General features: G+C 38.7%; 4 protein-coding genes across 9 annotated transcripts; all 4 read left to right on the top strand.

Annotated features, from left to right (window-relative positions):
- Positions 1-1156: 1156 nt before the first annotated feature.
- ldlrad2 (low density lipoprotein receptor class A domain containing 2) lies at positions 1157-5589 on the top strand (the record flags this gene model as incomplete). The annotated part of the gene is made up of 5 exons (XM_079482575.1): positions 1157-1244; positions 2447-2947; positions 3026-3172; positions 3265-3402; positions 5321-5589. The coding sequence occupies 5 exons, from the start codon at positions 1157-1159 to the stop codon at positions 5587-5589; spliced, it is 1143 nt and encodes a 380-aa protein (XP_079338701.1).
- Positions 5590-7345: 1756 nt separating this feature from the next.
- LOC306909222 (uncharacterized protein) lies at positions 7346-10642 on the top strand. Of its 3 annotated transcripts, XM_079482719.1 has the most exons (14): positions 7484-7618; positions 7975-8274; positions 8443-8535; positions 8617-8664; positions 8853-8906; positions 9005-9043; positions 9125-9157; positions 9379-9465; positions 9601-9619; positions 9717-9736; positions 9842-9873; positions 9947-10007; positions 10097-10128; positions 10234-10642. In XM_079482719.1, exons 1-14 carry the CDS (start codon positions 7564-7566, stop codon positions 10315-10317), a joined length of 957 nt encoding a protein of 318 aa, XP_079338845.1. In that variant the 5' UTR covers positions 7484-7563; the 3' UTR covers positions 10318-10642. The 3 variants fall into 3 exon arrangements, with proteins under 3 accessions (XP_079338846.1, XP_079338844.1, XP_079338845.1); XM_079482720.1 differs by lacking the exons at positions 9601-9619; positions 9717-9736 and having other exon boundaries at positions 7346-7618; positions 8443-8520; positions 9379-9513; XM_079482718.1 differs by lacking the exons at positions 9601-9619; positions 9717-9736 and having other exon boundaries at positions 7482-7618; positions 9379-9513.
- An 857-nt stretch (positions 10643-11499) lies between these two features.
- On the top strand, positions 11500-15615 carry LOC306909207 (uncharacterized protein). The gene is made up of 2 exons (XM_079482699.1): positions 11500-11591; positions 12423-15615. The coding sequence occupies exon 2, from the start codon at positions 13024-13026 to the stop codon at positions 15214-15216; it is 2193 nt and encodes a 730-aa protein (XP_079338825.1). The 5' UTR covers positions 11500-11591; positions 12423-13023; the 3' UTR covers positions 15217-15615.
- A 3177-nt stretch (positions 15616-18792) lies between these two features.
- Positions 18793-22692, top strand: LOC306909856 (uncharacterized protein). 4 transcript variants are annotated; one of them, XM_079483945.1, is made up of 11 exons: positions 18793-19005; positions 19167-19322; positions 19469-19768; positions 19885-19965; positions 20466-20525; positions 20598-20654; positions 21066-21110; positions 21207-21321; positions 21402-21442; positions 21726-21766; positions 22245-22692. In XM_079483945.1, the coding sequence occupies exons 1-11, from the start codon at positions 18951-18953 to the stop codon at positions 22350-22352; spliced, it is 1059 nt and encodes a 352-aa protein (XP_079340071.1). In that variant the 5' UTR covers positions 18793-18950; the 3' UTR covers positions 22353-22692. The 4 variants fall into 4 exon arrangements, with proteins under 4 accessions (XP_079340071.1, XP_079340072.1, XP_079340070.1 ...); XM_079483946.1 differs by having other exon boundaries at positions 18911-19005; positions 20613-20654; XM_079483944.1 differs by having other exon boundaries at positions 18911-19005; positions 20613-20654; positions 21726-21787.
- The last annotated feature ends 4095 nt before the right edge of the window (positions 22693-26787 follow it).

Here is a 26787-nt window from a genome sequence, read left to right as displayed (position 1 = left end):
CACTTTGTTAACTAGTCAGAAGTAATTTTATGCATTGTTTATCATATAAATTATCTTAACTGGAGCTTAAGCTAAGAAAATAATGTGCGTCTTAAATGACACTACAAGCTAAATGTAAAGGCTTAGGCTACTGCAACCTGACTTCTTTCTTTTTCTTTTTTGAGGTCTAACAAACCATTTGTTGATTTTTGTGTGTGTGAAAGTTGTTTGTTTGACCTGTGTGGATTCCCAGCGAATATTATGTGAGACACACAAATAGAAATTCAAAAGAACAAATTCGTCAGGATTTTTTTACCAGGAAGTTTAGGCTACTACTCTGTTAACATGCATCAAAGGTTTAAAAGTGCTTTTACAGGACTTTAAACGTCACCTTTGAACTTTAAACAAGGCTGTGTCATTTAGAGGTTTCAGTGTCACAAGGTCACGACTTGAGCATGTTGTGTTCAAAGTTGTGATGTAGTTTACTTATGCCGCTGTATGTACTGATTTTATATATATATTTTTATCAGCAGCTTTGCCCTTCACTATAATAGGTAGAAAAGCTTCTGTCACAGGTTTTAAGCGAGAATTATCTCTCTTGTCCCGCTACAGCATCTCGATTGGATATAATGGATATTATAATGTAGAAATGTATGTCATAGGAGGGAATGACCACGGAATGTATGTACAACCAGAAAACTTGTATAGTTTCCTACAAATACTTTTACTTTAGATGTACATAAATAAGATGGCTTTAAACTGCAAATTGGCCAGTGTGTGACAGATGTTTACTCCTGACTTCTGTCGTGTTGACCTAAAACTCTAGATAGTGTTGGTTGGGCGCAGCTCTGAGGGGTCCCGAACAGCTCCTCCCTTAGATCCGTGACATTGGGCCTGTTGTCATGGGGATGGTTCAGACACATAAATTTGACAAAGAGGCTTTAAAGGCACAAAAGCCAAGATGATGAACAAGGACTCAGCTCGACGGGTCTGAATCTCTATAGATAAATATTTCTGGGTTAAAGTATTAAAATACAGAGCTGCCATTGGCTATGTGTGAGCTTTATAAATAAAGGTAATGTTTGATTTTTGTGAAAGCTGACTTTCCTCAGAACAAATGCGACATACCGATTGCGTTTGAGGTTGGAGGTGCGAGTGCTTTGCTTGGACACGCGAGATGGCCAAAGCGAGCTGCATTGAGCGCCTGTCAGGGTGGATTGTTCTGTTGGCTTTAATGGCACATCAGACTCACAGCATTGAGACAGGTATGGTGATAAGTGTTCAATTCGATTTATACCGTTTTTCTCTCGTGTCTACAGACTATCGTGTTTCTCCTCGTGCTGTTAATTTATTTGTGTCTTTTGGCACTAAAAATTGTAAACGCTCTTTGATTCTTGGTTTGTTTGGTCATTTCTCTTAATCCAAGTAAATAGAAAATAGATTTTACTTTATTTTTAAAGTTTACTACTTATTATTTAGGGAATATTATTTATTTAATGGATTTATTATGATGTAAAACTATAATAGTTTTTTGATGTATCTTTTCTGATGATGTATGTATATGTATTCATATACATTTTCTATATGAATACATTCATATGCATTTTCTATATGCATACATTCGTAAACATTTTTGGGTATTTTTGCATAGGCTATATAAATTGATCCTGCGTATTTTATATATATAACGTTTTTTAACATATAATTTGTAATAAATTTATTTTGATCTTTAACTGTATTGTTATCTTTATATATACTGTATATACAAATTTATTTTATAATGTTATATCAGATGTCATCTAAAATGTATATACAGTATAGGCGTCCAACGTTAACACATCTTTTCATCTAGGAAAGGATAATACATTCTAAAATAATTCAATCTACTCCTATGTAAAGCCCCCACTCATCATTCATTACCCACAGAGTTGGCACGTTCTATGCTGGTTTTCCACGCTTGTGTGCTTCGGTGGGAACCCAGCTCTGATCTAACCTCTCATTGCTTTAGTCCATCTTGTTAAAACCTTTATAGGGAACTTACTATTCTGCTTCTGCTCATTTTTGTGGAAACTCAGTTGAGGGTTCATGGTTACGGAATATTTTGAGGTATTGGTCCTTTCCACCATTTGAAGGTTTCTCTGGACATTCCTGGCAATGAGGCATCACAGATCCACTAGTTGTCCTGGGTAACAAAGCTAATAAACCAAGCAGAGGTTGTAAATCTTTCTATTATTTGGGTCCTACACCAGATGGGGGATGCAAAGCCAGCTCCCAGTTGTGGTCTTTGGAGATTAGAATTATATTTGTCCAGTGTTTCTTTCATCCTTGTGTTTCTTCTTTCATCCAAACAACAATTATCTTAAAACAAAAGCTAAAGATGTAGGAGATAGGTTTGCTCTCTCATCTTAGGAACCAGAATTTCTTTCTTTTTTATAAGTTTAATGGCCATCTTTCAATATTTCACCAGTGAATGTTGTAGACTTCTGTGGACAAACGATACAGGGTGACGGCATGATCGTAAAGTCCCACCAGGAGTCCCGGAAGTACTACTTCGTAGCCATGGGAACAGATTGCCACATCACCATGCAGTCCGCCACACCCCGGGACAAGGTGCAATTCTACTTCCGCTTCTTCTTGGTCTACAGCTTGCTGAGGGTGTCACCACACAGCCCCGCACCCCTCTTGCCAGAATCACCCAGGGGGTCTTCGTCATCCGACCCAACGAGGGCCGATCTAAGCATCGAACCCACCACACGGGAGGAGCCAGTGGACCCCTGCCATGCTGGCTCCTACATTCAATTCTATGACGGGAGGGATAAATCCGCACCCCCTATTGGCCTACCGCTCTGTGGGAAGAGCCCTCCCCGGCCAGTGTTGTCGACCGGCACCTTTTTAACTTTACGTCTGGTGACCCGAGGAAAGCAGCCAAGGGTGGATTTTGTAGGAGACTTCACCTCATTCAGGCTGGGTTAGAAAATGCTCATTTGTATAGTTGTACACATATTCAGTTCATTAAATCGGTTGTCTAAGTAGTTCATTTCTTCAGGTTTCAACCAATCGGAGTGCAGCGGGGAGCCTTACTTCAATTGCCGGAATGGGAAGTGCATTCCAATGAGTCTGGTTTGTGCGGACGATAAGGGCATCGACAACTGCGGTGATGGAAGTGACTTAATCGATTATCCAGGTTGCAATGGTTAGTAGTGTCAATAAAAGATGATGTTTTGATAATGTATTACGTAAAACAGACATCATCTGAGATCATATTTTTGTCCGGAACTGCTTCAGGTCCTCCGGCTACATCCAAGTCTCCTCAGCCCCACGTCACCCAACCTTCACCCGTGCTTAACGTGGCCACTCTGACAGTGTCAACGCTGGAGACTTGTGTCACTCCGAATGCCATGCCGGATCCTGACTCTGTGACAGGTGAGGTACCAAGTACTCTTAAATATTCACAAAATGTCAATCAAACACAATCCGCATAAAAAGACTTTGAAATGCTGGTCTTTTTCAACACATTTGGTCAAATGGGCATTCAAACCAACGGCTAGGCTTGGAAATATTTCGGGTTGAACTAACCCAGCATTCTTAAAGTGCGTTATATAGAATCATGGACATAAACTCTAAACAATAAATATCCCTCAAAAGTTTCCTAAATAAATGAGATGTGTATTTATTTGAAACCATATGAAACAAAAATATTATAGTTATCATACACCAATGACCATAATGCTGTACAGTTTATTGTAGAAGATCAAGCATAAAGCCCACGTTACTGTCTCTTTAAATGGCAACAATGTTCAATAAATCTGTTTTATATAGTTGTGAGTTGCAAGTCTTTACAGTTGGTCTACAATACCCAAAATCCATCCGGCGCATATTCAGACCTCAAAAATGAGACTAGAAGATAAAGTCTCTGTGGAAAAAAAAGTAAGACGCACGAGAGCCGAAATATAGTGGCTGCTCCTCAGAAAGACGGCTCTTTTTGAGTGTCCATAAATTGAGCTTTATTGCTGCATAATGGTGAACTCTGAAAGGCCAAGAACACAAAAAGCTAATTGAGGAGCACATAAATGTTCATTGCAAACAATGAGCTGTAAATCAGCTGGAAGTAGAAGCTTCTCAAGGATCCTAGTACGCTAAGTAGCCGCTACTTACAACCGGACAAACAGATGGCATTGAGTTTACATTTACATTTATGCATTTGGCAGAAGCTTTTATCCAAAGCGACATACATTGCATTATCCTATACATTTTGTTGCTAGGTATGTGCAATCCCATGTATACAATCGAATAACTATTTCATTTTATTAAGTAGCCCAAGTCAAAAGTAGGCGAAATCCAAGTATATTTTAAGTACGCTATGTAGTATGTACTTATACTGGTATGCTTGTTATTAGTTGTAATAACTATTTCAATACCACTTGGGACTAAATTGGTCTACTTTAGATTTTTTAAGAATATAAAAATGACTTTATAAAACGTTCAGTTCTGGTCCTTGATTCTGATTGGCTGACCCCAGTTCTAAGACATCATAAAATTCACCAATTTATACGAGCCTAAACATCAATTTATTTATGTTATTACATGAAACCTTGATATGCATATGGAATAACCGTTTTGTAAAAGCAATAAGCCCTAAGAAGCAGTGGGTTACAGTGCATTTTATAACAGCTAAGGGTGTTGTGGCACGACCTTAACCCACTGCTTCGCAACATTATTTAACTTAAGTGTAACAGTTTAGTGCATTTCTGAGAAACACATCAAATCTAGACAGAAAGAATACTTTATCTTTCGTAGTTTATAAGTAGCACACTTTAATAAGCCTTCTTTTTGGAAGATAGGATTGTGTAATATTATACATTTATGTGAAATTATTGCTAGTGATAATTTATGTATTGCTAGTGTCCTTCTCCATTTTTCTTTACATTAAATAGTTCTGATTAATCACTCTTTATGTATGTCTCTAGGTTTTGTAAATATCCAAATAATAAAAAGTGTAAAAAATTGCTTGTCAACTTTGACATCACAGTATTTAATTATTTAAAAAGTCAAATGTTTAACAGTTTCTGAAAAACAGCGAATTTCGACATCCAAGGTTTTTGAAGGACAGCGACAATAAAATATAAGAAATGACCCTGGTTAAGATTTGATTGATTCTTTCCTAGTTTGAAAAGTCAGTGCTTACCAATAAACATTGGGTCATGTTTCAGGTCCAAATCAAACTTTCTCTTCAACCAAGAAATACACAATCACGATATGTCATTGGGTTCTTACATCTCACTCCAGATTGGAGATCCTGTTTACAAACTCTTGTAGCCTATAATGAAATGTCTTTCTCCAGAATCCCAGCATTCCATTTCTCTGCTGTCTCTGTATGTGGTTCTGGGTGTGATGGCTGGAGGGGTTCTGGTGTGTTGGTGCTGTTGGGCTCCCGGTTGGTTCCTGTGGCGCATAAGCGTGTTTCGCTTCTTACCCTGCTGTAACTCCTGCTGTGCGTCCTGCCAGCTGTGTGGGCGGAGCTGCTCTCAAAACAAAGACCACCGATTGGCTAAAGTTACACCGGAAGGAGCCGCCACACCTGTGTCTTCTACGACCACAGTGGCTGTGTAAAGACTCACTCCGAAACGGACACAACGCATTTATGGCGCCACAAGTGACTCATTGTGGAGATAATATCAACAACGGTATATTGAAATGATTGAAATGAAGTGATCAAGTAACGTAGCTCATTTCAGTTTATATAGTTGTTTTGTTTTCGCTGCCGGTGTATTTTTTTCCACAGATGTTTTTTGTCTTTGTATAAATTACAGAATGTAATTCAAGAAAATTGTACCTGCAGTATTTGTTTTGCACAGATCTGGATCTGTGGAAACCATAAGAGCTCAGATTTCTAGTTTGTAGTTGGCTGCTCAAAATTCGATAATAAGACCACATGGGATGCAGAATACGAAAGGAAAGTCTAGCTACAGAGGACTGGAAGAAAATGAATATAAAGAAGTATAAAGCAGTGCCATGTTGGGCCAAAATGATTTCAGCTATTGACTCCAATTTGCCTTACAAAGAGACGCCGTTTCGTTTGTTTTCTGTACTCTCGGCTCAAGTTATCAGGAGACATTGTAACAAACGCTGCGCCAAAAAGTTTGAGTGTATTGTGTTTATTAAAACCAAATGACAAAAGCTTTAATAAGTAGATTATTCACTGTATTTAGTCTGTAAGTATAACTGCTGTAATATAAAAAAACATAATAATGCCAATTTTATTCAGAACCAACATTCAATGTCATCGGAGAATGGGTTCATTTTCAATTATTAAGGACAGCATTTTTTGAACAATATGTATCAAATCTAAGTACAGCGATGTGAACTATACGCAAGTAAATTGTTTACATTTGATTTTACATGATTAAAGTCTCTTATTTCAAGGGTCAAATGTGTTAAAACGTAAAGGAAACACTCTTTCAAACCCATTTTAATACATTTGTGCGTTTCAGATTCTCCGTCCTCTGACCGTTCACAGAAGGCAGAAAGTTTGGCAAGCCTTCCCATCTCAAACTGCGTCTGTTGCTTCTGTCACTCGTAGCAACCTTTCAGAGCTGATGCTCTTGCTCGAAGAAGAATCTCCTTTTCTCTCTTCCACCGATTTATATAATCACATGACCCTCCCGTTCAAACATTGCCCTCCACATTTAATATCTTACATTAATCTGACATCAACGTTTTTGCAGTGGATTCTTTTGGGGTTATACAGATGTGGGTGTGGATTGTTGTCACGCCGACCCCATTAATAGCGTCAGTAAATGCTTTGAATTATTGGCACTGTATTGTTGGCGTGGTATCTCTCTGAAACAAGCGCTCACAAACGTCACCTTTGAAAGTTTCATTCGGCGCTCCGAAATTTGTCTAGTCATCGACGTAAAGTAAATTTGCGAGGGGCAGTGTAAATCTCAGACAAACAGACGAGCTATAATGGCAAACAATATACATTTGCTGGATATTTTTGAACAGGGTTTTGTTTTTCAAAAAGGGACAAAAACATCCTCTACTGACATTGCACAATGACTTTGTTACAGAGACCAAAGCAGTATTTCTGATACAAAATCCATTCCTGATAGTAAAAAGATGATTATTTTTAGAAGGCGGCCTACTTTTATTTAGGAACGAACATTAAAGCATTTTGCGACTCATAATCTGACCTTAAGGACCATCACACTTCTCATTTTCAACTTCTCTAGAACAACGGTGATAACAAAAGGCTCGACATGTAATGAAAGTGATTCTGTGAACTTCCTGTAACCCCCCCCCCTCACTCTTATACCATGATGTCATCATCAACCCCGTCAATCATCTATGGACTTTGATTTTCAATGAATCTCACATAGATTCATACAAGACGGTCGGTTGTTTTATGAAGCGTGTGATTCCTCTACAAATGTTTGAATCTGAATTGTGAAAATAAATTCCATTGACTGTTGTCAAACTTGAGGTGTGTGCTCATGACCAACTTCCCTGTCGAGCACTCTCTAAACACTGTCCGTCGTCCTCTTCCATCCTAAGATTATTCACAGCTTCTATAAACACAGTGAAATGTCTCCGTTCATCTTGATAACTCTGCAATTATTTCTAGAGGTGAAGACACAAGGTAAAATGATCTCTCATCAATCATAATCTAAAATGTTTTTTTACGGTTTCATCTTTTAATTTTAATATTGTTTTAAATTATGCATCTTTAAAACTTAAGATCTCTGTTTTGTACATGTTAGACTAAATGTAATGTCTGTTTTATATGTTTTATTGAACATAAGTTCATGCATAATGAACGAACAATTGTCAGTTTGAACAAAGATAAACAAATGCTTATAAACTGCTGTGTTCATGTAACTAATGCATTCACCAATGTTTGCAAACTTAACCTTATTGTAAAGTGTCTCCAAAACAAATCATTTCTTAGAAATATTTCATTGTAATTGATCATTGTTATATCTAACCCTCTTGCAGGTTTGCCTCGAGCCAAGCTGACAGTATTTCCATCATCCATTTCTGATGGAGAGATGCGTTTGGTCTGCGAGGGGTTTGACAACAGGGCAGTCTCTGAATGTTTGTTCTACCCATCGGGACAGGACAATTTTACAATGCCAAGTGTGTCGTGTGAACTCTCTCTCACCGGCTCTGAACTCATCACGTGGTCTGGAGATGAGGAGAGTTCATACGTAAACACACTATGTTATTATGCTGTGAGTGAATTAGGAAAATATATAACATCACCTCATTCTAAAGAAGTCTCAGTGAGGGTCAGAGGTAAGATGACCTTTTGAGTTTTTGAAATAGAAGTACAAAGTAGAAGAAAGAAGAATTGATTCTATTAGACACAGGTTTTGGCATAAGCAAATGTACTAGAATCTGACTACTTCACGAGAGCAGTTTATATTGAGTTTGTTTGGGATTAAATAGCTTGTTTCTCATCAGATTCGACTGCCACATCATCTGTGTCACCAAACACAGACAACACATCAACCTTGTCGTTCTCCAGTGAAACCTCTCAAGGTGAAACGGCGTCAGGTGAAGGCTTAAAAAAGTTACGATTAATTCTTGCAAACACTATTTTACTATATAATTCATTTGACAAAATATATGTTTCAGAAGATTTGCCTGCCATGTCGACTTCCTTCACAATTGACAACACAACATGTGAGTTGTCTTGACACCCTCTACATATTAGTACATTAGATTTATTTCTTATGCACATGCTTATGATACTTATGAGTAAATAACAAAAGACACAAAGTGATTTTAGTCACACTTTGATTAGACTCGATCAGACTTGAAACTTAGCTTTAATTATGTTTTATTAAATACATTTGTTTTGTTACTTTCAGATATGTCCAGGCCCAACACACCTAACAGTGACATTTTAACAAGTCCCGCAAATGGTGAGTCTTCATCGACTTAATCAACCCTTAAGAATTACTTTAGCCAAAACCTATTTATATATTTTTTTTCATATCTTCTGCATTCCTGGAATCTACAGGTACATCTACAGCCAGTGCTATAAAACCAACCACATCAGGTAAATTACTCTAAAATGTGTGTAGTTTTTAACATGGCTTGCACTAATATTATCTAATAGTCCTTTTAATTTTGATTATAGATGGCCACGAAATCAACAAGTATACAAATTCACGTAAGCTATACAAATTCACAAGCTATACGAAAGCCATAAGGAAGCATGCTATTTCAATGCTTGTTTTACCACATATTTTTACGAAAGAAAGAAAATAATTTGGTTTTTGCAGTAATGTGTGTAGATAACTGCTGTTCTTTAATGTTGGATCTCTCTCTCTCTCTCTCTCTCTCTCTCTCTCTCTCTCTCTCTCTCTCTCTCTCTCTCTCTCTCTCTGTCAGAAATGCTATTCTTCATTATGGTGGCTGCCTCTGGATTGGGGATTGTTCTAGTTGGGCTCATGGGTATCTGTATGTATGGATGTACAAGTAAGATGCTTTACACATGCTACCTAGAATACTGCACTGAAAAACATCGTACTTCCAGATTTACAATTTCAACACTGAGTTTTCTGTAATGGTCAACGAGACGATGTTACTGTGTTAATGCTTCTTTTATCATAGGAAAGCAGAGGACGGTGAGGTGAGGATGTGTTTAAATATATTTTGATCATATACATGAGATTATACAGTTTAAAATCAATTAGAGGTGATGATGTCATTTTTGTGAAATTCACCAGAAATTGGAGTGAGAAACATGGTGAGTTTTGACTTTGCCTCTTAAGTATAGTAACTAAAATCTAATTCGATGCAAAAACTAAATGGAGTAATTGATGTAATCTTATCTATATTTTGTGTTTAATAGGCATTTCTATACCAATCGTCGGATCAGACGATGTAAGTACTGTAAAAATGATTTTTTTTACTATACCATTTAACACTGTTTGAAATGAAATTCTTTGTCATTCAGTGTGGAGAAGCAGGATATTTCTCTTCTCTCAACTTTTTGCCACCCACATCTGAACCCAAAGGTGGAGTAAAAACCCCCACATTATGTTCCGATTTAGTTTGATCATTTCTCCCTATTCTAATTGAATGTCTGATGTGTTGTTTCATACAGGAGACATTGAAGAACAATCAAAACAAACCCAGGTGGTTACAATCAAACTGCACAACCGCAAAGTTAAATACAGATCAGACGGTAAAAATGATGGGGTTTTTGTCACCGTTTTAAGATTCACTTATTTTTCTCTATAGGTCGTAGAGAATCCTCTGTATTGCACAATCCTCACCCAGCCAGCCATCGATGACAGCAGAGAGGTTTACAGTGTGCCAGAATAACACATCTGATCTTGATCTGCCTACTCCTGCTGTTATTCGTGACAATATGAATCAAACTTCATTTTAAACAATTATTTCTGAATGGCAATAATCCTGTATTCACATGTACTTTCTTGACCGAGTGACTATTTTCACATCATTCTGAGACTTCATCTCATTTCCTCACGTAGGCCGGCTCTTTCTCTATTCCTCAAAATGTTGTCTAAAACTCCACTTTTGCATTATATAGATCGTATTATTATATGATTACTGTTGCTTTTTCCATGTATTTTTTGCTGCCTTTGACCTTTACTCTTAATAAAATGAAATAAACTTTTTCCACAGCAAATAAATTGACTTAAATTATGTAGTTAAGAAGTCTGAATGAGAGCGCCCTCTGCTGGCTCACGGAAGATTCTGCAATAATGCACACACTGAATACTGTCTGAAATTAGGATCTCATTCATGCTCTGGAGTCAAGAATAGAGCATATAATGTTTTTTTATTATATGTAAATTGTGGCCGATAACGATAACTGATCATTCTTTAACATTGGAAGCCTATAACCGATATATTGGCCGATCTACAGTATATCAATGTTAATATAAAATTCCACAAGATTGAAACAAAAGGCAAAAAGTGGACAACTGCTTTTATTTGAAAACACTGAGTGCAGAAAACAAGGTAACTGTTAGTTATCTTTTCCTCCTGGAAATTAGGTACCAGACCTACATGACACAATTCCTTAACCTTCAAACTTTCAGGTATATTTTTTATTTCATAAACAAATTAAAGATGTTCTTCCCGAGCAACCCAGAAAAATGTTCTTAATAGCCACATGTCAAACAGATCTCAAGACAGAAAGCATTCAGACAGAAGTCTGATTCAAACAATACTGCAATATTCAAACAATCATTTAAGTGAATGATCACGACAGAAAAACTGTACGGTACTGTATTTAAACTGTGAGCAGCGTGCAGCTGAAGATGTTTAACCGGACGAAATGATTTAGGATTTGTCGGCTATAATATATCGGCCTTAATGTTATTATCTATAAATGACCATTTATCGGCCAATACCGATATGGACGATAATTCATCATGCATCCTTATTTTTGATGCAGTTTTGTGTTCAGTGACCGTGCAGTTCTGTGGCTTTGAAAGGCACCGTCACATCATTCTCATATCCTGACATACATTGCATTGTGTCCTGTCTGTGTCAGTTTGTCAGTTAAATAGACATAATGCTACTTATCCTTTTCATCTATCTGCAGTTTCTTGAGGTTCAACTTCAAGGTTAGTGGCACAGCTTCTTAAATTATTTTTCAGCGACCCAAAGTTCTGTTACATCTGTTACATAAGTACATTTATAAACAACTATATTTGTAGTAGAGTCTTTGTAAATGTATTACTATTATAAATACTTATTAATAATTATTAATATAAAATATAAACATTATAACACCCTTGGGTCTCTACGCCTTCATTTCTATTGTTAAAAGCTTACCATTTATAACATAGAGATACAGATGTTGGCATTTATTTGAATAGATATAGTGATATTGTCCCTGACTTGTTGTTTTTACGAAGAGACAAATCAAGTCAACATAAAACTTGCTCTGTTTTTGTCAAGCTGATGGTTACAAAACCACAGTCTCATCTAAAAGAGTCTGTGCTGATGCAGGTCTGGTGGTTTTCTTCTGTTGTCGGTTTGACATTAGAAACATTTTAAACTTTGTCCCTTATTTTGTCCTGCATGTGTTCCTGAATTCATTCTCTTGGTTTAGCTCCTGCCCTACATCAGTATAGTATATTGCCTTTAGAACATGTCAGCGTGATACTGCTGATAATGATACGTCTCTCTCTCTCTCTCTCTCTCTCTCTCTCTCTCTCTTCGTTTCCCAAGTACTGGATAACAGCTTTTAAAACAGTTAAACAGTTCAAGTTTTTAAATTCTCTTAAATCTCCTATTTGAAAAAAATTATACAAAAAGGTTATCTGATGTTTACTTTCGGAAATATATATTTTTTATTATTATAATGTTATTATATATAATAATTATTATTCACAAGTCACCTTTTATCATTAATTTCCTGAAATCTAGCATTTATCTTTTTTCTTTTTTAGGAAAGATGTGACGACATACAGCACCATCTCTAAGGACCTTTACTTATTTTTTTCTGGCATGTAAATGACTATAAGTGAGGCTACGTGTCCAGAGCAAATTGATAGGCTTTTATATTGTAACGGTCACCAGCTGGAGTGCCCTTGAGGACCACTAGAGGGCACTCCACATCAAACTTATCATTCATTCACACACTACATTTCCCATAACTCACTACCCGGACTCATCAGCACTGATTGCACACACACCTGCAGATCATTCACATACACATATATACCACTTCCACACACCCATTCTTTGCGAAGTCTTGTTTAGCCTGTCTGACATTTCTGAGCGATTTCCCTGTGTTTATTCCTTCTGTGCATTATCTTGGACTGTTGATTTGACCGTGATTCTCTGCTGCCTGCCTCGACCTCTGCCTGTTCCTGTTTATGATTTTGGATATCCCTTGACACCCCTGACGCTGTTGTTGATCGCTGCCTGTTTGACCATTCTCTTTGAATAAAGCTGCATTTGGATCTGACCTGCCTGTCCCGGAGCCGTTCATGACAGAAGACTTCGCCACACCAGGATCCAGCAGCCCGGTACTCTCTCTTTACTGAGATGTCTGTTCCCGCCCAAAGGTCAGCATGGCAACTTTCCAGCTCGGTCATGGACCCAGTAGATCAGCTATTGAACCTTCGTCAAAGAGACCTATCTACTGAGGAGTATGTCCAACAGTTTTGTGCGATATCCCATCAAGTCCCATTCTATGATGAAGGTTTTCTTAAGGACTTGTTCCGGTTCGGACTCAATGACCCAATTAGGTCATGGTTACCGGGAGGGGAGTTTAATTGCAGTTTAAGGGACATCATGCAATACGCTCTGATGTTATGTGACTCTCCGTTCACTGTGGGAGAGGCAGAGGACAGTGTTGAAACTCCCAAAATATTTTTAGGGGGGGAGCAACAGTGTCAAGCGCAGTTGGCAGCGGAGCTTGAACCACAAGAGCCACTGCACGAGATGGCCGCCAGCCCAGAGCCACTGCACGAGATGGCCGCCAGCCCAGAGCCACTGCACGAGATGGCCGCCAGCCCAGAGCCACTGCACGAAAGGGAAGTCCGAGTCGATCTGCCAGAGTCAACCCAAGTCCGAGTCGATCTGCCAGAGTCAACCCAAGTCCGAGTCGATCTGCCAGAGTCAACCCAAGTCCGAGTCGATCTGCCAGAGTCAACCCAAGTCCGAGTCGATCTGCCAGAGTCAACCCAAGTCCGAGTCGATCTGCCAGAGTCAACCCAAGTCCGAGTCGATCTGCCAGAGTCAACCCAAGTCCGAGTCGATCTGCCAGAGTCAACCCAAGTCCGAGTCGATCTGCCAGAGTCAACCCAAGTCCGAGTCGATCTGCCAGAGTCAACCCAAGTCCGAGTCGATCTGCCAGAGTCAACCCAAGTCCGAGTCGATCTGCCAGAGTCAACCCAAGTCCGAGTCGATCTGCCAGAGTCAACCCAAGTCCGAGTCGATCTGCCAGAGTCAACCCAAGTCCGAGTCGATCTGCCAGAGTCAACCCAAGTCCGAGTCGATCTGCCAGAGTCAACCCAAGTCCGAGTCGATCTGCCAGAGTCAACCCAAGTCCGAGTCGATCTGCCAGAGTCAACCCAAGTCCGAGTCGATCTGCCAGAGTCAACCCAAGTCCGAGTCGATCTGCCAGAGTCAACCCAAGTCCGAGTCGATCTGCCAGAGTCAACCCAAGTCCGAGTCGATCTGCCAGAGTCAACCCAAGTCCGAGTCGATCTGCCAGAGTCAACCCAAGTCCGAGTCGATCTGCCAGAGTCAACCCAAGTCCGAGTCGATCTGCCAGAGTCAACCCAAGTCCGAGTCGATCTGCCAGAGTCAACCCAAGTCCGAGTCGATCTGCCAGAGTCAACCCAAGTCCGAGTCGATCTGCCAGAGTCAACCCAAGTCCGAGTCGATCTGCCAGAGTCAACCCACGTCTCGTCTGCCCAGCCAGAGTCAGTTCACGTCACGTCTGCCCAGCCAGAGTCAGTTCACGTCACGTCTGCCCAGCCAGAGTCAGTTCACGTCACGTCTGCCCAGCCAGAGACTGTTCACGTCACGTCTGCCCAGCCAGAGACTGTTCACGTCACGTCTGCCCAGCCAGAGACTGTTCACGTCACGTCTGCCCAGCCAGAGACTGTTCACGTCACGTCTGCCCAGCCAGAGACTGTTCACGTCACGTCTGCCCAGCCAGAGACTGTTCACGTCACGTCTGCCCAGCCAGAGACTGTTCACGTCACGTCTGCCCAGCCAGAGACTGTTCACGTCACGTCTGCCATATCTGAGCCCTGGGACAAAATGACCATCGCCCAGTCAGAGCCTCATCCCAAGATGGCCGTCTCCACGCCTGTGTCTTCGGACAAGATGGCCTTCTCCACGCCTGTTCCTGAGCCTGTACCGGTTCCTGAACCGTCGGACCCGCGCTATACCCCTGAACCGACAGGTCTGCCTGGTTCCCTTGAAGGGACGTCTCAGCCCTGGCCGCCTTCACAGCCTGCTCCGCCCTGGCCGCCTTCACAGCCTGCTCCGCCCTGGCCGCCTTCACAGCCTGCTCCGCCCTGGCCGCCTGCACAGCCTGCTCCGCCCTGGACGCCTGCACAGCCTGCTCCGCCCTGGACGCCTGCTCCACCTCAGTCTCCGGGTTCTCTTCCGCTCCACGGTCCTGGCCCTCCATCCCGCCCCCGGGTCCGCCTCCGCTCCTCCTCTCTCCTGGACAGTGTTAGGAGCGTCTGGAATCCGCTCCTTAAAGGGGGGGCTATGTAACGGTCACCAGCTGGAGTGCCCTTGAGGACCACTAGAGGGCACTCCACATCAAACTTATCATTCATTCACACACTACATTTCCCATAACTCACTACCCGGACTCATCAGCACTGATTGCACACACACCTGCAGATCATTCACATACACATATATACCACTTCCACACACCCATTCTTTGCGAAGTCTTGTTTAGCCTGTCTGACATTTCTGAGCGATTTCCCTGTGTTTATTCCTTCTGTGCATTATCTTGGACTGTTGATTTGACCGTGATTCTCTGCTGCCTGCCTCGACCTCTGCCTGTTCCTGTTTATGATTTTGGATATCCCTTGACACCCCTGACGCTGTTGTTGATCGCTGCCTGTTTGACCATTCTCTTTGAATAAAGCTGCATTTGGATCTAACCTGCCTGTCCCGGAGCCGTTCATGACATATATGAATGTGAATGCCTCCAATAAAAAAATGCTTGTTTAGATAACCATAAGAAACATAATAACAGATATAAAATTGTACCTTTGTTTTGTATAAACACCATGTCATGTAACATACAAAATATACTTTGACTGCACTGTTTAGATGATAGTTAAAGTTTATAAAGTGAAAGAACATAGGATTTGTTGTTGTTTATATTTTTATATAATTAATCATGTACATTTTGTACAATTATTCAAATACGCATAAAAATATTGTCAAATGCTGTCATCTTTTCAAACCATTTCCACTATTTTCCTCTAAATAAACTGTGGTTCCCACGGACAGAAATGCTGGATAACAACAGCCCGTCCATGCTGTGCTTGACAGATGGTGAAAAGCTGTGTCTCCACACACAGACTGTCACTCGGCTTTTCAAATGGCCATGTGAAGTTATGCACGACGCTGTTGACTTGTGCCGTGCAGTTGACGGTCGCATCTCTCATCGTCATCTTCACCTTGTTGTCTCTTCATGGTCTGTTCTGAGCACAGACAGACATCGCCAACTTCTGGTGTGACTCTCACAGGTGGCCTGGCGAATTTAGCTTTTTCTTACGCTGAGCAGACCTTGTTATATTTCGGCTGTCATTTGTGGCTGGAGTCAGATTTTTGGACACATTACCTCTATCATTTGGCACGGTTTGTTTCCATCCAGTCCTTTAACGGCTTCCAATCTCAAAGGGACTGCCGAGGCAGGAGACATTTACGGCCCCCACCAACAGCACTCGCTTATCTCCAGCTCCTGTTATGCTCCAGTTATCCTGTTATGCCCCATTTATCACCATTTATCTTGTTTAACAAATATGGGGGCAGATTTACTATACAGGACAAATTCCAAAAAAGCAGCACTTGAAAATGTTTTTAGGTGATTAACTGACAAGACACACGTTAGATAAAACCTAATATTCATAATGACACACTTTGAGTCCTGAATTCGAAGTGGGTACTGTGACATTAGTTAAAGTTGCTTTAATTGATGTTGTGTTCTGAAAATGCCGGCTTTTTCTGAAAGAGATTGTAGTGATAGAATGTTGGTAACCAAACAGATCTCATTCCCCATTTAGGAATAATATATACAATTTAATGGGGATGAGATCTGTTTACTGACATTCTTCCAAATATCTTCCTTTGTGGTTAGCAGAACAAAGACATTTATACAGGTTTGGAACAATCTGAGGTTTAGGAAATGATGACAGAAGTTTCAATTTTGGGTGAACTCTTCCTTTTAATTGGGGAGAATTTATTTACCTTGGTTTTTGCTCAGAATATCCTCTTTAGATCCCGATGCTGTCCTCCTCATCCCTGAAGGCTAAAGGGTTGGAACCCTTGGTCCAAGATGATCAATCACCAAATGTCCCAAGAATTCCAGTGGAGGGGTCCACACCGCTGACACCAGATCGTGTGTGTTTTTTTTCGTTAAGACCCCAAGATTTGTGTTTTGTTTTTTTATTGATGTTTTTATAGCTTGCAAACAGGACAATAGAACACCGTCCATTTAATTCCTTTCTGATACCCACTTCTCCATTTTCCACCTTGCTTGGGATTTTCAGTTCAGTCATGTCTTCTCTTAGTTTAAATTATGTGTTTCATGGAAGAGCTGTCTGCGCTTGCACTTGTAGATTGGGTTTCTTGCTCCTCAGGGATTCATGAAGGAATTCTTCACCCTAAAATGAAATTTCTTTCATCATTTACACACCTAAATGTCATTTCCAAGCCATTCTTGGGTCTAATATAAGATGATTGGTACCATCTGGTGTTTTTGCAACTTACCATGTGTTTGTTTGGGGGTCGTAACACATCCATTAAAGCCCCCGACAGCAAATATCTGAAACCTCCATCAAAGCTCCTCCTTTATTTTATAGGTCTACATGATATTGTCATATAAGTGCTGTTTCTATTTTTCCATTCATTTTAGTCATTCGCCTTTACTCCTTATAAAGCAAATAACTATTTACATAGCAAATTGATTCATATTTAGAAATGTGGTGTGGTTGCAAAGTCTGAACGAGAGCGCCCTCCGCTGGCTAACTGAAGGATCTGCATCAATGACTGACACTTGAGCTGTGTCCGAAATCGACCACTATACCCTCATTCACTATTCCCTACATTAGTTCACTAATATAGTCCACTTTAGGGAGCGGGTGAAAGCGAGTGAGTAAATTCAGACATTGGAAATGCTGCGGGCGTCATCTTCTGCCGAGGCGCAGGAATTCATTCGCACTAGCTAGCTAGCCATGAATGTACATCGATTGTACATCTGTTGTACACTCGTTATTATGATGCATCATGGGATTGAATGAGTACACTCAATAATGTCCACTACGAATTCGTACACCACTAAAAATGGATGTCCCCTCAAAAAGTGCACCGTATTAGGGAATAGGGGGCTATTTTGGACACGGCCTTAGACTTAGACATGAGTGCACTGGATTTGTTAAGAGCAAAGCTAAACTAAAGAATGTACATTTTTATCTTTGCATTTCCTCTCTGCTTAACCCTCGTCACTCTCTGAGTGAGTCAATATTGTGCATAACCACCTTTAGGCCTGAAGGATGCAAAATGTTTATATATGCCTCTCACTCGCACAATTCAAGATGAAGTTAGTTTCACAAATAGAAATGTATAAACATTACATCAAAGTTGAAACACAGAGATGGAAACGTTTTTCCTGTCTATTGTTAAATATTTTATAACCTTGACGCTGATGCATGCAGATTTTGAGATGATTTGATGCAGAGTTTTTCTATGGACACATCTTTCCCTGATTATATTTGCATGATGCTAATGCTCACTATTTATATAGGTGTATTACGATTAAGTTTGTTTGTTTGCTTTTTGGTGCCTAATGCTAAGTGTATTTTCTTTATCATTTAACATCATCATATCATTTAAGTTTTTTAACTTTTGGAAAGAGGAGAGGGAACTTTTAAGTTCACTGTTATTGATGGTTCAGAACACTGCATCTCTTTCTGAAATTTGTTTTTATAATAATTTATAACTCTTTCATTCTAAATGGAAAAGTCTGTGTTTGTTTCATTACCACATTAGTAGGATTTTCAGAAGTGTTTTTCACATCCCTTTAGTAAACATAATTTACAATCAACCTTCAATGTCATCTTTGCAGCCGGTGTGCAACCACATGTTTTAAAAGCCCTCTTGCTTTGTGCTCTAACACTTTTTATTTCATTGTTTCCTGTTTCCTCAAATAATATCGAAGTGGTCTGTTGTTTGATGGTTAATTTTGTCAGTCGGCCGATGACACAGACATGTTGCTGCTTGTCCTTACAGTCTTTACACTGTTGCTACAGACTCATTCTCAAAGTAAGTACATTCTTTCATTGTTCAATTATACAGTATCAGAAAATCACAAAGTTATTTTTGAGGGATTTGTCGTCTCTTCTTTGAACATAAACATGTCCCAAAAGTGATGCTCTTCACAGTTTTTATAGTTTATTGTGTAATCTATACCGTGCATCTTTTAGGATTATCCCATCAGTCCATGCTAACAGTCTCTCCAGCATCAGTGTATAAAGAGTCTAACACAGTTCAGCTTAAAACCGATGGACCAACAGATGCAGAGGAGACGACACGAGAAACAGCGTCCAGTCCGTCTCTCTTCACCACAGTCAAAATTTACAGTAAGATGTTCATTTCAATAAAATCATACGGTTTGAGCAGATTATCGTATGTATGTTTTATCATACAACATGCTCTGCTTTTGTATTGAAATGGTATTTACAGTTGACACTGATGTTGCTCTTTTGATGGTTGAATCTGCTTAAAGATGAGAGGCCAAACATTACAGTCCTTCATGACTCTCCGCTTGGTGAATTCAGAATTAAATGTGAAATCCCAGGATCTGAAAACACTGCTTGTGGACTGTTCATTGGAGACAATAACCAACTGCTTTTAAAGTCAAACTCACATATAAGTTCTGGAAAAATACTGTGTAGTTTTACAATTAAAGAATCAGATTTGATCATTAAACTGGATTCAGTTAAGAGTAAATCAGTGAGCTGCAATTATTCTCCAAAAACGGACCCGTCCAAAAGTCCACCGTACAGTGACAAATACAACCTAACAGGTGAGTCATATTTGTAACTGTATTTTATATTTGCTGTTAAACATTTAGAATCCTGTTAAGTAAAGAGGGTTTGTCCGGTGCTGTTATTTGTTTAAAGTGTGTATTTCACATGACAGCTTTTCTTCCTGTGCAAAACCCTCAAGTCACCGAGCATCAGTTGCTAAACACCGAGCCAAAAACAGAGACATCAACCATCTGTAAGTTATTTCTTTATGATTATATACTGTATTTTAAATGGTATTCATCATTGATTTATTTAGTCATTGATGCAAACTGGTCTTTATTCACAATAAATCACAGCTATACACTTTTCGTAAAGTATCATTGTGCAGCGATAATGGCATATTTTTATGAATTGTAACATTTTCTCACCGTTTACTGTCACAGGTGCGTCCTTATTAAGATTATTTGAGTTTACTCAAATAAAATATTTGAAAACATTTCTGTTCAATGAAATCAAATCAAATCAAAATATATTCCATTATTGGAAAAACTTAACTAAAATAAAAATGTAAATGTTGCTTCGAAAATAAACAGAAATAAGCTTTAAGCACTAAAATTATAAAAATAAACAAACTTAAATAAATATGAATACATACAGAAACAGAAACAGTAAAAATAAACAAATACATTATAAAATAACAAAGACATATAAAAAATGTATACATATTTAACATACAAACTATTCCCTTTGCAGATTCAACATCGACTTTCTTTCCAATCACAAATACAACAGAGCCACAAAGTGGGCAGACCAGTGAGTAGTGATCATTTCTCCATCACCAACTATTATATTGTTGTGTTTGAGATGGTGTTTTAAATATTTCAGCATCTCTGGCTACAGCATCCGGTCCTGGTTTTGGGAACACTACAGACGGTTATGATGGTGAGAACTTTATTTTTCATGTCAGGAAGATATCTGCAAAATGTCAATGACGCATTGTATCACAATGTGAACAAGACCAAATGAAACTTTCGAGTATCATCTTATAACAGTGATAATAAGGAAGCATAACTATGGTCACATGGTAGAAGTCAAGGCTGTGATGTGTTGATATTTTTCAAGTGTTAACCTGTGTGATGTGAATCTGAACACAAAGGTTCACTCAACTTATACCGTCTGAAATGAGGAACAATGTATTCACCCAAAACTAATCAAACAACAACAACAACAAAACTGTGGAAAATGTATGAATAATATAATACAATATTATGTCGTTCTGATGGCTCGAGTCCATCTTTATACTCCATCAGTGTTTCCTGGAACATTTTAATATACACTCTTTCAACTTTTTAGTTTTCAAAGCTTCAACTCCTGTTAAAACTGAGGGTCCTGCAAGACGTGAGCATCATATCTCATTCTTTTCTTATTCAGAATTGGTCCTATTTGAAAACTGACTTTCAAATTGCTATTAATCATTCTTATTTCAACACAAAGGAAGTTGGTTTATCATGATGCTGGCAACCACCAGTGGAGGGATTTTAATAACCGGACTCACAGGAATTTGTCTGTGCTGCTTCAACTGTGCCAAAAACAAACCAAAGCAGATGAGGTGAGATTTAATGATGCGGTAGTTTGTTTAATGGTTTAGTTTGTTTAAAACATTTTAATGTGTACATCTGATCTGTTTAGTCCTATGGAAACTTCCATGGCATTCGCACAAAGAGCACCAGGTACGTCATTAACATCCACACAAATGATTATGTGCTGCGTCTTGCTGTATATGTAACATTTTGCACAAGGTTGGAGACTTTCCTTATAGTAATGTACATATTCCTTTGAGTTGCTTTGCACAGAAAGTCGGCACGCCAAAATTCAAAAAATATAAACAATTGTATATAGGCTTTCACAAACTGTGTAATGTTTCAAGCACAAAGGCTTTTCATCAGACGTGCGATGTGATGTGCATGCTTTTGTTGAATTTTGCATAAAAATGTTCACTATTGTATCCATCAGATGATACTGAAGAGTCTGAGGAACTTTCTGTGGAAAATGAGGTGAATAGAAACCTGTCTGTGGTGAGCCATGACACAAAACAGTTATTATAGTTTAGTTATTAGTTTTATTCATATTTTTAAATAGCTGTTTTTCACCTTTTATGTTTTGTCATTTCAGCATTTATTACTTAGAGAAAAGACAAACGAATTTCCCGTGTTTTACAGATGTGATTATAACATGTGTTTTACACGTGAAATGTGTGTTTTTGGAACACTTTTATGTGAATCCCAACATGTATTTTTGCACATTTCAATTTCATGTGTCTTTTAAGGGTAGTTTCATTTATTTAGATTTTATTATTTCTGAGGCAGCATTTCTAATTGTTACACACAGTATAATATTTAGGCTAATATTGCATTTGATTTCTCACAACAGAAATCTTTTAATAGTTTTGGTTTTAGTTTGAATATGTGTGCTTCAAATGTTTTCCTCTGGAACTAAATGTCTTTCATTTCTACTTCTTTGTTTTGTCTGTAGGATGAAGTGTACCACGTGTACTGCACAATCTCAGACGTCTCCAAAGAGCGTCATGAATTATACAGTCTAGCACAGATCCCAAAGCATCCCCTGCCGTACATTGTCTGATATGTGCATGAGAACCCACATCAGGACAAAAGACACATGTGCCAAACACAATAAGTGGTTTAGTTATGCTTTTGTGAGGTTTGTACTGTACCACATGTCTCCACACTGTTTCTTACTTCACTTTTGGACTTTTCTATGTTCCTCAGTCAGACTTTTAGTCATGTGCTTTTAACGGAGACCTGTGTTTGCACATCCCTGTTAAAAATGTGAAGATTTCAGACGTATAAAAGAAAAAAAAGAATGTTTATAATTTTATTAGAAGAGGAAACATTTGTTTGTTGTAGTTTGTCAAGCTCGTGATCTACTCATCATCCACATTAAACTGGCAGCACAATACATGAAGTGGTTTCCTGTTGTTGATCTTTCACTGTCTAATTTAAGTCTTTTGTGAGTGTCGTTCTATCGCACATACGCTTGCCGTAATAGAGTTTTTCTCATCATTGCTTTGCAGCTTCTTATGGAGGTTTAGTCATATAGTATGTGATCTTAATGTATTAATATCTTCCTAGATAATTGGCAATGTTCAAAATGTTTAAGCATGTGATCGGACAAGTTTTGAAGTAGGAGAAACTAAATATTTAATTACTGATTATTCATATTTGACGTGTTTCAATATCATTGCAGCATAAAACTATATGGTATTCATGCGCCACATTTTCAAAAACCAGATAAACCCAAATTGTCATGAACGTGGAGGAAGAACACAAGTGCAGGCAGCAGTGAAGGGGTTAACTTTACATTAAGACTTTAATATTTAAATAACAAAACCCCCACGATGGTGAAACCACTAAGAAAAAATGCAATTTGTAAAAATACAAAACTGAAAACAAACAGTTCCCACAAGGGGGCCAACAACAAACTTACTAGCCTAAATACAGACACGGTATCCTGACCACGAGCAAGGAAACAAGTACAACAAAAGACTACAGAACAGTAGACAAGAGGGCATTAAATAGGGAGACTAACAAAGGAGATAACAATGGACATGTGTGTAATGAGACACAGGAGGAAAGCTAGGAACGAGAGGGGCCAAAGACATATTATTGTGATTGACATTAATAACTTTCTCCCCACACAAAACACATGGGTCTGTCATGATCCTGCCACTAGACTAGAAAATCAAGACAAGAGAGGGCAGAATCATGACACCAATTTTATTGTACACATGTGTTCATTCCTCTCTATGTAAAACATTTAGTAAGGTGACTCAATTTTCACATTATAGTAACAGATTTGTTTTACATCTGTGATTTGTAATCTGAACTATATATGAAAGTATAAAGAATTTGAAACACTGCTGTCTATAATCTTAAGTCATGTGAGGATGTTTCCTGTTGCAGTTGTTACTAAGAACCCCTCACAGATCTGCAGACGCATGCAACACAACAAACATGTGCAACACAAAACGCCACAAATGCACAATACACAACTAAACATGCAGCCAGTGGCGGATGCAGAACGTGACAGATGGGTTGGCCTGGATTAAGTTAGGTGGGCCTGAATGGGTGTTCCGAAATCAAAGCAGTAGTCCCGAAACCTTCTTAACGCGTCGTTCTTATGTGACACTGTATCTTATCGTATATGTGCACGTTACGTGTACATCACTTTTGAATAAGAAACGATAACAAGTCTATAAAAACATCCTCATTCATGCAATTTCAACTGTTTGTGAAGTGATTCTTTTATAATCACATAACGCAGTGAAGCAGCTCGTGCATGAAAGAATCATTGATTCTCGAGCCCTTGACATCAACAGATTCAGCACCATCACCGCGCATCACCTGATAGCGTCGCACGTATGATATACTGTATCTAAAAAGAGCTTCCTAAGGTATTGTTCTGGGAACACGCCTCTAATGGTAAACATTTTGTTATGTTATACGTTAGGAGTCTTTGTAGCGTGCTAAGAGACAACGATATCAGACCTGAAATTAGCAGCATAGTCTTGAGCTAAATGTATAGACGGCCATTGCGTGTTCCCCGAACAATACCTTTCGTATTGCACTAGGTGCTGTAGCCATTAAAGAAAACGTATTTAGGTATAATATTCTTTTCTTATTATTTAATCTATTTTGGTTATGAAAAGTGAACACTGAACAGCATTATAAGAGGCACAATATGACATGCCAGACATGACCACTTCATAGGTTTGTTTAGAAAGACTTTCTTTAAAGTGAATTTCGTTTTGTATAAATTGTATCTTCATTTTAATGTTTAATCAAACAATTTCCTCGATTTAATAAATAAGAAGCAAACCAAGAACGTCGGGTGTGGATTGAAGCCCGTGTAATATAGGACCCATGTTACACGGCCTATGACGTGACATATAGAGCTGAATTACAGAGCTGGTATAAACATAATAAAACAACATCACTGTGATCAGAGGCTTCTCTTTCTTTCTTTTTCTTTGTTTTTTCACCCCGCTGTCATTATTGTTGTGTGTTATTGCTATTGAGAGGAAAGCGCTCAACACATATTGAGGTTATAATGTGGTGTTATTGTAAATAAGTTTTCCTCTTGTCTAGTTCAGGGTGTTTGCAGGAAAAGATCTCAAAGTGATCAAAGCTGAAGGCTGCTCGCCGCTCCATTCTCAGAGCCAGCGGTTGATCCATTACGATCCACAGATCGGTCTTCCAAATCATTATTCATCTCAATACGAGGTTTTTATTTAAATAAGTGAGAGTAACTTGTTTGGCCATAATAAAGAAAAATCAAGATACCATGTAGCCAACGTTAGCCGTTGGTTGTTGGCGCCAGCAAAATTGACCAATGAAAACACATCACCAACACACTTACATTTTAAATAGTTATCAGGCTTACTTATCATTTTACTCTTTTTAACATAACATGTTATAGATAAAATACACCACATAAAGTAGTATCCATGTTTAACTATACAGAGTAGTACTTTATTTTTTATTTCTGATTGGGCGCAGCTCCGCGCCTGCATGCAGCACATTCAACAAAACATGGCACAAAGCAAATGCACACATTGTGAAGTTCATTAAAAATATTTTTTTACATTTTCTCCATATTTCACGCACATTTATTATTTTTGTGTGCAACATTAAAGACTTTTGTGCCCTTTGACACAGGTATGGGGTTACCGCTGCTTTCCGCTGCTTTAGGGATATGGATGTCTGTAATTATGGGATTTATCTGTATACACCGACATTAGTAAAATTCACAAGTTTAGATCTAAAAATCCACGTTTCTATGCGAAGAATAAAGACATGAAAATATTGAGGTGATTTTAACGTAAACATTCATTGTATGAGGGCAAACATGGCAAAATAACGTTTAGGATCTGCAAGTGTTCAATGCTTAACAAAGTTCAGACCAAAGTTTAAAACAGATTGAAACTACTTTTGTTTGACCTTCAAAGTGGCTTTTTTGCTGTGAGTGTAGGTACATCATCTACCAGCAGAGGTCAGAAGTGACTGGTGTATCCCAGCAAGGTCAATACGAGAAGAGATTTCAACTCCAAAGTTATTAATTATTAATTGTTCATTATTATATGAGGAATGTTCATGGACATGATTTCCAGCTGGACTTGAAGTATGAAGTATGTTGTAGTTGTGTTCGGGCTCAGTTTATGATGTTATTGATCACACAGGCTCAGAGAAATGTCTTCACTGCAGCCCAATGATGAATAACTCCTCTAAACACTCAGGTCCTCTCATTTTAATCCATAACCTATGTCTAACGAAACATTGCACGTATGATATGTTCATAGAGCAGCGTAATGCAGTTTTGAACATTAGCATGAATTCATTTCTTGGGGGGCGTAATATCTCTTTAAAGCTTCCTATGGCATACAGGAGCTGATGATGTTCTCACAGTGGTGGTCTACAGCACATCAACCTGGCATCCCCAGACAAAATAACATCTATTTTAAGTTTCTCTCTGAATGTTCTGTATGATAGTGACACCTGTTTTAAAACATTTCTGCTTTATTTGACTGTGATAGCCAACTTAAAAATCTAAATAAAACAGATTTTGCCAATGATGGTAAACGTGGTACATCCTCTTACATCACATTTCATTCTCCTCAATTGAACTATTTGCCATAACAGTGTGAAGCAGCTGTTTTATATGAACTTTGTGTCAGTGTTGTTACAGGTGTGATTCTAGCCGATCACAGACAGGCGCTTTGTTACCGTTATAACACTCTTATAAGAGTCATCATAGATATAAATAACTAGATGCCACATAAGCATCTGGGCCACTATAGACCGTTTCATCAGACGCATGCGGACCGCAGCTAACATCCGATCTGTGCTTTTAGATCCGTGTAGCAGGTGTCTATTTATAACTTTTTTATTTATATATATATATTTATATCTAAGATTTTATTGTGTAATGATTGTATTAAATAAACAATTTGTTGATTTTTGTTGTCTGTAAATTTGATTAGGTGCTGTAGTTTTGACCA

This window comes from Barbatula barbatula (genome assembly GCF_947034865.1).
Source record: "Barbatula barbatula genome assembly, chromosome: 20".
NCBI classification, from domain to species: Eukaryota; Metazoa; Chordata; class Actinopteri; order Cypriniformes; family Nemacheilidae; genus Barbatula; species Barbatula barbatula.
The sequence above is the reverse complement of the archived record's forward strand: the minus strand, read 5'-3'. Positions and strand labels throughout refer to the sequence as shown.

What these genes read in the sequence shown, in the direction of transcription:
- LOC306909222 (XM_079482718.1), top strand. Translation starts at nt 7,564, where the DNA reads ATGTCTCCGTTCATCTTGATAACTCTGCAATTATTTCTAGAGGTGAAG. An exon ending in TCTAGAGGTGAAGACACAAG is followed by an intron (nt 7,619 to 7,974) that starts GTAAAATGATCT and finishes ACCCTCTTGCAG; the next exon opens with GTTTGCCTCGAGCCAAGCTG. An exon ending in TATAAAACCAACCACATCAG is followed by an intron (nt 9,044 to 9,124) that starts GTAAATTACTCT and finishes TTTTGATTATAG; the next exon opens with ATGGCCACGAAATCAACAAG.
- LOC306909207 (XM_079482699.1), top strand. Translation starts at nt 13,024, where the DNA reads ATGTCTGTTCCCGCCCAAAGGTCAGCATGGCAACTTTCCAGCTCGGTC.
- LOC306909856 (XM_079483943.1), top strand. Translation starts at nt 18,951, where the DNA reads ATGTTGCTGCTTGTCCTTACAGTCTTTACACTGTTGCTACAGACTCAT. An exon ending in AACTGAGGGTCCTGCAAGAC is followed by an intron (nt 21,111 to 21,206) that starts GTGAGCATCATA and finishes TTCAACACAAAG; the next exon opens with GAAGTTGGTTTATCATGATG. An exon ending in AACAAACCAAAGCAGATGAG is followed by an intron (nt 21,322 to 21,401) that starts GTGAGATTTAAT and finishes TGATCTGTTTAG; the next exon opens with TCCTATGGAAACTTCCATGG.